General features: G+C 41.5%; 1 protein-coding gene across 1 annotated transcript; it reads left to right on the top strand.

Annotated features, from left to right (window-relative positions):
• The first annotated feature begins 967 nt into the window (after nucleotides 1-967).
• On the top strand, nucleotides 968-10,586 carry hs2st1b (heparan sulfate 2-O-sulfotransferase 1b). Its single transcript, XM_069703986.1, has 7 exons — nucleotides 968-1,517; nucleotides 4,517-4,758; nucleotides 8,138-8,223; nucleotides 8,574-8,712; nucleotides 8,802-8,899; nucleotides 9,069-9,226; nucleotides 9,412-10,586. Exons 1-7 carry the CDS (start codon nucleotides 1,391-1,393, stop codon nucleotides 9,636-9,638), a joined length of 1,077 nt encoding a protein of 358 aa, XP_069560087.1. The 5' UTR covers nucleotides 968-1,390; the 3' UTR covers nucleotides 9,639-10,586.
• The last annotated feature ends 820 nt before the right edge of the window (nucleotides 10,587-11,406 follow it).

Below are 11,406 nucleotides of genomic sequence, written 5' to 3'. Positions count from 1 at the left end.
GTAATCATCGTTCAGCAGTTTGACAAAAAAAGTCTTTGTGCCTAAATAAACGTTGGCCTTTTAATTTGTGGGTTTTAAAGAAAACAATTCTATCTTCTAGAGAAGGAACCTGTATGATAAAAGATCTGATTGGAAATCCTATTTAACCTGGAAGTGCGAGAACTTCTGATTTTTGCTGTCTAATAATCTTTTCATGGATTTCATATGAATCTTTAACAGGCAAACAGGTACTGAAAATAAAACTAACATTGAAGTAAACCAATATAATACAATACATATTACTTTATGATATGATTAAACATTACTAACTGATTTCTATGAGGACAACTGATGCCCTTTATTGCCTTTGACAAGGCTTTTATTCTACTTTTCCTCACGGTATGTATTTCCAGAGAAATGTTGTCCACACCAAGGAACAACCAGCGTTTGTTGGAGAGACCATTTCAATACGAGCAGTCTCAGCCATATTAAACATAAGCATAAACATATTCTAAGAGCAAATGATGAGTTGTCATTTGAAAGTATAACATTTGCTGTAACAGGACTATGTAATCTGAATATATGCAGTAAGGGCAGCGCAGTGGTGCAGTTGTTGTGTAACATGACATGCATGTTGTTTTTCAACTGGCATGGTGTGAATGTGAGTGTGGGTGGTTGCCTTGTTCCTGTGATGGACTGGTGGCCTGACCAGGGTGTACTCCGCCACTCATTCCCCAGGAACCTCTACAGGATAGACAGCCAGTGGCAATGACCAACAATAGCTATATATATATATATATATATATATTGAAAATAAAAAAAAGGGTTTATAATTTATACATCTGTTTTACAAACTCGGCTTCCCCGTCCTCCTCCGCCTTTGAAAGGCAGCAGTACGCGATACTCACTGCTGTCCAGCAGGTGGCGACATTCACCTTTAAATCGGTTAGTGATCCTCCACTGAAACCAAAGACAGCGAAGAAGAAGCGACTCCACAATGATGCTAGCCGCCGCAGATCAGGAGAACCTCATTACTTTGGACGGTTCCGATTCGAGCTGCGTTTCAATGAATGAATGTTTGTGGACTCATCACGTACTCGTGGGGGTTTATCGAAATTAAACACGAGGGTAAAAACGCGGAGTTGAGCGCCGTCTCGGGTTTTAAAGATGAGGTTCGCGTGAGTTTGCGTGGCTCTCTTATGTCGGTGTTAGCACAGAAGCTAGCTGCTGCTGGTTTGTTCTGCCGGCGACGCGTTGATCCTTCATGACAGCTGTTGATCTCTGCGGCCATTTATTCAGCCACGTTTACTCGGATTCGCTTAAAGGCCATCAAAGAGTTGCAGTCCACCTCGATCGGCTGCTGTGAGAGATCTTCGCCGTGGAGCTGCTCGGGTCCGCGGGATGATTGCTGATGATGGGGATGTTCAGGGTCACGATGCCGCCGAAGATCCAGCTGCTGGGTGTTTTGGCATTTGGAGTGGCCATGCTCCTGATCGAGAACCAGATCCACAAACTGGACGACTCCAGAGCTAAACTAGGTGAGACCACGGCAGAGGACCGGTTCAAGATGTATACTAACCTGGTATATAATACAATAACCGATCATGATACACTTGAGGGACAAATTATGGCTGAAAAAACTAAAGGGATTCAATTCTACTTCTAACATGTACATTGTGATCACAGTGGATTTGGTCAAATGATCTAAATAAATACATCCATCATTGCATATTTTAAAATGGTCTATATCTACCACGTAAGAAATAGAAACAGAAATATATATAGATATATCATGTACTGTATATACTGTGCATTTTATATTTATATTTTTTACTGCTATTTTATTGCTTTTCTATTATTCTATTCTATTATTTATATTATTATCTTTTTGCTTCTGTATGCTGCTGTAGCGAAAAAAAAATTCCCCTCGGGGATTAATAAAGTAACTACCTACCTACCTTAATCGGGCCCAGATCACTTCAATATCACATTTTATTGCTAGAAATTATTAGTTACAATCATGCAATAAACAGAAGCTGTCTATATGTTATCTGTGTCATGTTGGGTCGTTCTTTGATGGGTACGATCATGAAAATGATCCTGAACTGCAGTCTGTGTGAAATTTAAAAAACGTAAAAGTCTTAAATGTGGGAACTCTGGAACCGCAGATAAAGAAAACACAGAGTTAAACTCCTGGTACACGTCACTGCCAGCGTATTGTTGGAGGCAGAACTGTAACAATGACACCAAGATTTACTTTAGAGCAGATAAATGTCCAATATGTTTCTGCACAACATGAGAATCTGCCTCCGTTGCAGTCGTAAGTGTCTCAACATATCCAACATGCAGATAAAGAAGTGTTTTCACAACCGTCAATAAACAGCACGTCAGAATTCATGATGTTTTTGATTGGCCGTGAATCGTTTGCCGCTCTGTACTTTCTTCCACACGCGTCATTCAGCTGTGAAAACGTCTGTCTGTTCAGACCTGCAGAGGTTTCACATTAACACGCAGCTAGTCCAGATTATTGGCACATGGAGCCCTTTACTGTACTTTACTGTACTGCAGTAAATGAAGGGCTTATTCGGTAGCTTTTCCTTTTCTAAACTTGCAGCCTCGTTGACACTTTATTGTCCCAAACAGATTAAAGAGGACAAAGAAGGAGGACGTGTTTACGTGCAGAATGAATTTGGTACCAATCAGATTCCCCGATAAGATCAGTGATAGGTCTGAATCTAAACATCCAAAGTGCTCTAAACCTTTTGCACAGGACTTTATGTGCAGTAAACGGGCATCTCCCGTCTATATTCACGTCACGGTTGGATGACATACCGTACGTGACACTGCTAGACAGAACCAGCTGTGATACAAGCAGGTCTATCAGACAGAAGGACATTTACACTGGACGCTTTAAACTGTTAGAAATCAGCTGATTTTGGTTTAGTAGCTCAAACTAAACTCAATTTATATGAAATTGAAAGTGCTGTATATTAACACATCCCATAATGTAGTTGAGTGTTGAGTCTTGAGTGGAATGAGCTGCATACCAAACTGAACAATAGACAGGCGCGCCACTTTGTGTTTAATCCTTAAGATTAGAGTAATTACAAGGGACCGTCCGTCTGCTGCCTTTTGGAGACAAACAAACCTCCTGCAGAAACATGGCCGCCTACTCCTGAGCTTTATCCTCCTCATGGCTGGACAGCAGGGAGCTGCAGCCCACTGAGCGCCACACGGCCGGTCCGAGGGATGCGAGGCCGTTCCTGTAATTGACTTTAATTAACTTCGCGGTGGAGAATCGAAGTGGCAAGGAAACACACTTTTTAATTATGCCTCCTGTCAATATTATCAGCCAAAGCTTAATGACTTGTTTCAGTGTTGTTGTAATTTGAAGGACTGTGTTGTTTTCTTTCATTAAAGCATGCTAACAAGCCTCGCTGGCCTTCCGCCACGTTCACGTGGGAGGGAAGATTCCCATGTTTACGACCTGCGAGCGTTCACTTCATCTGACAGCTCGAGATGGCAGCTGCCAGTCTGCTCGTGCTGCTGATTCTTATTCATTATGGCTTTTTGATAAGTCAATAAAAAAAAAAAAAAATAGAAAGACATAAATGTCAGCTACATGTCTTCAGACAACTTCCTGCTTCTTAGCAGGAATCATGTTTACTAAAAGTACGATTGAAGGCTGCTGTACATTTGATCAAAGTCTAATAATAATAAGTGACGGTGGATTTACTGACGTGTGAGGGTTGAAATACTGTGTTTGTTCGGTGTAGCGCTGCATCTGTTGAGTTTCAGTGTTTAACAAAAGACTTGACTGGCGTGAGGCGTCCGTGTTTTCTTTTTGACCCTCTGAACTGCTTGACATCAAGTCGGATGTATTAGATCATCCAGAAAAATATGGCCAACCCAGTTGTGGTTACGATTTCCATCCAGATGTGAGAGATGTTTAAAAGCAGGAACCCGGTAATTACAGCAACTCTAATATGACGTCAGCACATCAATGGTGATGTTATTTTGTCATGCTCCTCCTTATTGTGTCAAATGAGAGTAATAATAATGGCATATTCATGGTGTTGGTGTCTGTCGACAGCTGGGGACTCAAACTTCAAACAGCAGACTTGCAGCATACAACAGTGTGTCTGTGCAGATGTGTGTCCCACACATGTGGACTGGGATACATGATGGCGACCTTCTGACAACAAGCAGAGCTGCTCCGTTTATTGTTTTTGGCTGGAAAACATGAAAACATGTACAGAACATAATATAACTTATGTTCTGTACATGTTCATGAAAAGAACATCCAGTTGATTTTTCCTGGCAAATGAACAGTCAGCAAATTTTTCTCTCAGATGAAAACAATTTAAGTAGCGCAGACCGTCGCGGACAGGCACACACGAAAATAACGCAAACTAACATGTAACATGAAAATAGCATCTAAAAAAACCAGGCGCAAACAACCAACCAATCGCACATCACAAATATTTGACACAATCCCTTCAGTGATGTCAGATGTCATGTTTTCTTTCCCGGTCAGAACGCACCATTGCCAGACACGAGGTGGCCGAAGTGGAGCAGCGTCACAGCAAAGAAATCGGAGGGCGAGAACCGTCGGCGCTGGCCGACAAAGACGACACGGTCATCATCTACAACAGAGTGCCGAAGACGGCCAGCACATCCTTCACCAACATCGCCTACGACCTGTGCGGGAAGAATCGCTTCCACGTCCTGCACATCAACACAACCAAAAACAACCCCGTCATGTCTTTGCAGGACCAGGTAAGACCTCTGCCATGAGACTTCCTGTTAAAATGTAAAAGATCTGAATTGAACCTTTCTGCAGATTTCCAGCCACAAACCCGTCGGACAGAAACGTGACTCGTCCTCTCACACGAGGTCACATCCTGGCACTAATTACGGCCGGGCATTTCAAACAAAAATACTGTTTGGTTTGCTGGGAACTATTCATTTAATATTCAACCCCCCCCCCCACACACTTGTCCTCTTTTGTTGTTTAATGGTGGTTGTCAAACAACTTTTAGGTGTATTACCGCCTCCCCCTGGCGATAGTAACACATCACTACCAGCTGGGCAAAATTTCTATTTTTCAAAGACTCTTAAAAAATCATGACCCATCCTGGGTACTAATAATACAGTATTTATTGCATACTGAGTTTTAATTCCTGCAAAGTTCATTAGCATTAAACATAAAATTACATTTCTGTTTGCCTTTGTAAACAAATATTGCACAGGGCAGGGATGACGTAAACAACTGAACTATACAAATAAATTACAGCTCTAATAATGTGATTTGCAAAGCCGATTTTTAACATGTAACCAGGATTCCCACGGGTCGGGGAATGTCCGAAAATATCAGGGAACTCTTGTCCAGAGTCAAGGATTTGATCATTTTTGCGGCCAATTCATGGAATATCAGGGAATTTTATTTGCATGTTTGAATTTTTGTCGCCATTTATAGAAATATAAATAATATATAACATACAACATATGCAATAATAATATAGTAATATTTTCCTTGTAGTTCCTTGTCTTTTGTTATTTCATGCGTTCCCTGTGTTGCGTGTGTGGTTTTATTATGGTTTCGTTCGTCAACAAGTGAAGATGTGCCTTTTCTTTTACCTGCTTAGGAAGGCAGGAAAATGTACAATTCAACGGTTTTGGCTTCAAAATGATGAATTCAATGACAGCAAATGTCAAGTTTGTAAGACAACTACAGAGGGAGCGCTTGGCTGCCACACCGATAGTAAGAATGCATGCAGTTTTCTTACCGCTCTCATTTAAACATATCTTTTCGTAATTGTTTTTTGCACAAGAGTCAGTGTGTTTATAAGGCCTCGTCATTGTGCCGTGGGTGTAAGTAGTGAAAAGTTGTGTCGAGAAAACGCCCGTCAGCCTTCAAATTGATGGGAATAAAATGATGTGCTTGTTTCTTGTCTGCTCAACATAACGGCCGCCGGTTGTTCTGTTCATTACAGGTCATGAAGTTTCAGCTTTCTATTCAGTGAAAGTCAGGGAAACGTCGGGCAATTTGACATTTGACTTGGAACCCTGTTTAACGTTGTTTACATCCATGTTCACCTGCTGAACAGCAGCGTTTCTTCTCTGCTCCCCGTCAGTTGAAGCCATTTGTAAGTTTAGCACGCGTTTAATGTCACCTTATAAAAACGATCTCCGTGGTTACAGAAGGAAAACCTCTGTTGCTGTTGTGCTCTAATACGTTTCCACCTCTTCAGTATTTGTTTCCACCCTTAACATAATGAAATCTGATGAAATGTTTTTGTGGTTCTCAATATGTTGATGCGGCGCCTGGTACATGGAGCACATTTATTTGGTTGTCAGTGCAGCTCACTGTGTAAATGCCCCAAAGCCATACTAGTGTTATTTCTGGCTGTTAGTGCCAAGGTAATATCCTGTCTGCCATCTCACAACACACACACACACACACACACACACACACACACACACACACACACACACACACACACACACACACACACACACACACACACACACACACACACACACACACACACACACACACACACACACACACACACACACACACACTGACTGAGCTTCCTCTGAACTTGTTCAAACAGAGATGAGGGGAAGAATTCAGGCTGCGGTCACATCACAGCCCACAACTCATTTCACTACAGTAACACACACATATTTATCCAGTAACAGCATCTGGTCTGCCAAAACTGGGGAATATGTTTGACGTTATGATATTTTTACTCTCTCAAACTGCAAACAAAACCACATTGTAAATGACAGGTTTTATAGTATTGAGAAAGGCTGTAATTTCCACTGGGGACTACAGGGTCATGACTTTTCAAACTCTTATTTTTATTCCTACCATACCTTACCGCTGCGATTGTTTTCATTTTGCCCCCAGATTTGTCTTTCAGGCTTCAGTAATTTCAGTTCATTTAACGAACCGTTAGTTCAGACAAATAGTCTAGAAGTTGTTAGACTTCAATAAGACGCAATTAGAAGTTTGAAAAAACAACTTTACCACAGAGCGTAGGTGAGTCATGGAGATGTTTGGTTGTCAAACGTGTAGTTTTCCTGTGTTCACAAAGGTAATCATTGTTTTAACTTAATTAAAGTCACAAGTGTTTCAACAGAGAAAGAAAGATTTCATGTTCATTTTTTTTTTGCCAGCTGTAGTCTGGAAAACTTTTGTCCTGGTGAAAACACTCTGTAGAAGTAAACAGTTACAAGTTTCTGTTATAAGCAACAAAGTGTTGCCTGAAAAAATCAAAACACATTTTGTCTGATTGTAGGCAGGTAAGTGTGCAGCAGAGTTCACTGGTCATAAACTGGACGTAACGCCATCTCTGTCATAAGAAATGAGCTCATGGTGTAAATATTAGGAGTTTTTGCCCCCGATCCCAATTCAAGTCATTTAATATTGAACGTCTGTTGATACGGATTTCTGATCTCATGCTTGTATTTTCCTGCACAATCTGCACACTTTAAGGTCATTAAAATGTACTAACATCAATCCAATGTGTATGATTGAATAGTACAAAGAAAAATCAAATTTTTTTTTTACAAAATACAAAGTAAACAAACAGAAATCATTTTTATCACTATTCCACTGAGTGCACTGATTTTCATATATTTTTGCTAAAGAAAATAATCACATAAATAAACTCAAATCCCACTTCATCAATCATTATCAATCCCACTTAGTACAGCGGAGTATTAACATACTCAGGATGACTATTGTAATCACGATTCCACTTGCAGATGGTGTAACAGTTTAACATTCACAGACAACAAATACAAATCACAATTACACTTTGTCTCGTCTACCTGAGTGAACTCACTGCAACAAATGAAGCTCTCTGTTTGTGACACTGATGCTGCAGTTGATGTACAACAAAGGATCGGTGCTAAATGGAGCTGAGAGGAGCCGGTAAGATCATTTCAGAATGCCTTGATCGGCCCTGGTACAATCGCCCCAGTAAATATCAAAGAAAATGTTCCTCCATTAATCAGAAAAGGCTTCCGCACCTTTTATCTTAACTCTACATTATAACTCAGTAAAGTTTAGTTATACGCCGCATAGTTAACAGTTTTGCTGTGCTGCTGCTCCATCATTGGTTTCCGTTATGTTTGTCTCCAGGTGCGCTTTGTCAGGAACGTGACGTCGTGGAGGGAGAGGAAGCCCGGCTTCTACCACGGCCACGTGGCCTATCTGGACTTCTCAAAGTAACACCCTTCATTTCCTGTAATACCATTCATATCCAGATTAGTTCTAAACAGTCTGATGACGGGAGGTCATGTATTGATTGCTAAAATGTGGATTAATAGCCGTGTTGTCCTTATGTCCCTTGACACAATCCTCCCAGTGATCGCAGGTAATTATCCTGGTGGTCCGAGTGTTTCTCAGTGAGTCGGATCCTGTTAACTTCTCCCTGATGCTGCCACGTTTTCACTGATGAGTGACCATGAGTTACTGTGTAAAGAAGGCAGCTTCATGGTCTGCTGTAACGGGGACATTATCCGTTCAGCGTAAAACATTCTTTAAAGAATACGTCCGCCTCTGTCTGTCGGTGCAGATATGGAGCGAAGGGTAAGCCGATGTACATAAACGTGGTGCGGGATCCCATCGAGCGCCTGGTGTCGTACTACTACTTTCTACGCTTTGGAGACGACTACAGACCAGGCCTTCGACGAAGGAAGCAAGGAGACAAGAAGGTCCTTATTCGCAGCTCACCTGTCTTCTTCAAGCCTCTTTTTGTTTTTACCTGGACGGTATGATAACAGGTGTTTCTGTTGTGTTTCAGACCTTCGATGAGTGCGTGTCGTCGGGGGGGTCGGACTGTGCCCCTGAGAAACTCTGGCTGCAGATCCCCTTCTTCTGCGGCCACCATTTAGAGTGCTGGTGAGTGGGCCGCTCCTCAGCTCCGTTATATCGTCCAGTCTTTCTCTGTCTCTGCCTGGTTCACCCGTCAGACTCTGGATTTAAGCTGCTGGCTTAGCCTGGCGAGGTTTCTTTTTGCTCTACATTCTGATTTTTTTAAATGCTGTATTATGTGCTGTTTTGCATGCAGGAATGCAGGCAGTAGATGGGCCCTGGAAAAAGCCAAATACAACCTGGTGAACGAGTACCTGCTGGTTGGAGTAACTGAGGAGCTGGAGGACTTCATCATGATCCTGGAGGCAGCACTGCCACGCTTCTTCAAGGGAGCCACAGAGCTCTACAGAACAGGTAGCAACAACACGGCACACAGTCTGCTACTTCAAAACACCGGTCGGTTTTATGGCGTCTCTCAGCTGAGCGGAGTCGTTGTGGGGATCATCACGCTAGTATTACGTTGCACTTCATTTGGGATCATTTTAGTAGTAGTACCAACCATGTGTGGCCCAGACTGAAACCATCATGTGTTCCTCCAGGGAAGAAGTCCCACCTGAGGAAGACCACGGAGAAGAAACCCCCCACCAAAGAGACAATAACCAAGCTGCAGCAGTCCAACATCTGGAAAATGGAAAACGAGTTTTACGAGTTTGCACTCGAACAGTTTCAGTTTGTGCGAGCCCACGCCGTCCGGGAAAAAGACGGAGAACTCTACGTCCTGGCCCAGAGCTTTTTCTATGAAAAGATTTATCCTAAAGTCAACTAAAAGTGTAGCCGAGGCTGCGCAGGAACTTCAAAGAACTCTATCAGAAGTCGTATACACTGGGACAACTAAGACACGAAAGACCTGTTGGGACTTAAAGAAACATTTCAGACTGTAAAGTGAAATTTCTATGAGGAATGTCTATTTTTGTCTATTTTTTTTTTTTTTTAAATGCTGGTGCAGCTGCAGAGAAAACTAAACCATCAACCTGAACTGTGAAACACAATTCCTCCTCAGACCGGCTGAAATAGTGACTGACTGTGCTTCATCTCAAAATCCAAACACAAGAAGCCTTTCATTTTTTACGTCTTGGGTTTGGTTTTTGGGTGGACCTTCAAAATAACAGCAGCAAAACCTCAACTGGTTCAACAAGTTGAAATTTGTATTTAAATGTGATTTTCTGGAAAAAGGACATCTGGCAGATATATTTTTATTAACCGTGCACCAATTCTTGTTTACAATTTTCAGATTGTACTGGCTGCGTTTGTACGTAATGTATTAACCGGCAGGCAACATGTTTTTGGACCAAATGGTAGCACAAGAGAACAGATTGGACGGTTGCATCCTGTGGGGCGTAAAGCAGGATTTCTTTTATCCCAGAGATTTTCTCATGTTTTACACATTTAACACATCGCATCAGTATTTTATCACAGAGACAGTGATGTGCACCTTTGATATATCAGACAGCTGCTGTTTTTAGCCTGTGAGGGGACTACAAGCCGGGAGAGCTACTAATCCCAAACTGACTAGAATATGTGAGTGCAGGGTTATTTAAGGCAGAAAGAGACTGATAGTGCCTTTATTATCATGTGTAGGACCTTTTTTTTTAGCCCCCATTTTCCAGTGATCCCACAGTCTCATATCCTCTTATTTTGGTGTATTCTTATTTGTTTTCTGTTGTGTTTGACATTTATCACATTAACAGCTCAAACATAAACACATAACAACAAATGGTTTGGCTTCTTTAATGCTCATTTTCTTCTCCAAGAGTTTCCTGATTTAATCCTGTGTGTGTGTGTGTGTGTGTGTGTGTGTGTGTGTGTGTGTGTGTGTGTGTGTGTGTGTGTGTGTGTGTGTGTGTGTGTGTGTGCGTGTTTTCTTTTGAAGGGGTTTTCATTTTAATTAAATTTGACGACTTGCAAGAGACAGAGAATTTTTCTTTAATTTCTCATTGTGTCGTAACTGAAATATGAACCCTGACTTTAATTCTGAGATCAAACTTTAAAATTCCTGGATTCAGCATTATTTATTAGACCCTCCCCGTCTGACAGGTTCCCGAGGGTCTGTTCTAATACCTGCATTTGGTATCTTGAACTGTCAGTGCCACCACACATCATCTGAAATCTACACAAAAACGGAAAATATGACCGGATGAAAAAAACTGAAGTTCTCCTTTAACATGGTATCTGAGTTATATTCCACAATTCATCACAATCTGCTGCTCCACGCAAGTCCAAGTATCTTTAAGATGGTTATGTAACTGACAATAAGCAACACAATGAATCTGATGTTTATATTATATCTGATCTGTCATTAGGGTTTCAAGGAGCATGGCTGCGCACTTCCATTTGTTTTTCTCTGCTAAAAGTGTTTGTGCAGCAAAACTCATACGGTGAAAGCTCATCATGTAGGTTGCAAATTGCTCCAACTACTCGGGCACAAAAAAATGAAACTAAATGTAACAATCAACTATACGTTTATGCAATTATCTCAAAAATGGCTTGGGCTAGAATCAACATGATTTCACTATTCGAGTCTGAATGTATCTGCA

The sequence above is a fragment of the Brachyistius frenatus genome, unplaced genomic scaffold (genome assembly GCF_029030835.1).
Source record: "Brachyistius frenatus isolate BFR_SWC_R1_liver_20210118 unplaced genomic scaffold, ASM2903083v1 Contig_49, whole genome shotgun sequence".
Lineage (NCBI taxonomy): Eukaryota > Metazoa > Chordata > Actinopteri > Embiotocidae > Brachyistius > Brachyistius frenatus.
This window is presented reverse-complemented; position numbering and strand designations above follow the sequence as displayed.

Excerpts from the sequence above, each read along its gene's own strand:
- hs2st1b (XM_069703986.1), top strand. The coding sequence starts at position 1,391 with ATGATGGGGATGTTCAGGGTCACGATGCCGCCGAAGATCCAGCTGCTG. Across the intron at positions 8,224-8,573 it reads GCCTATCTGGACTTCTCAAA|ATATGGAGCGAAGGGTAAGC; the intron begins GTAACACCCTTC and ends CTGTCGGTGCAG. Across the intron at positions 8,713-8,801 it reads GGAAGCAAGGAGACAAGAAG|ACCTTCGATGAGTGCGTGTC; the intron begins GTCCTTATTCGC and ends GTTGTGTTTCAG.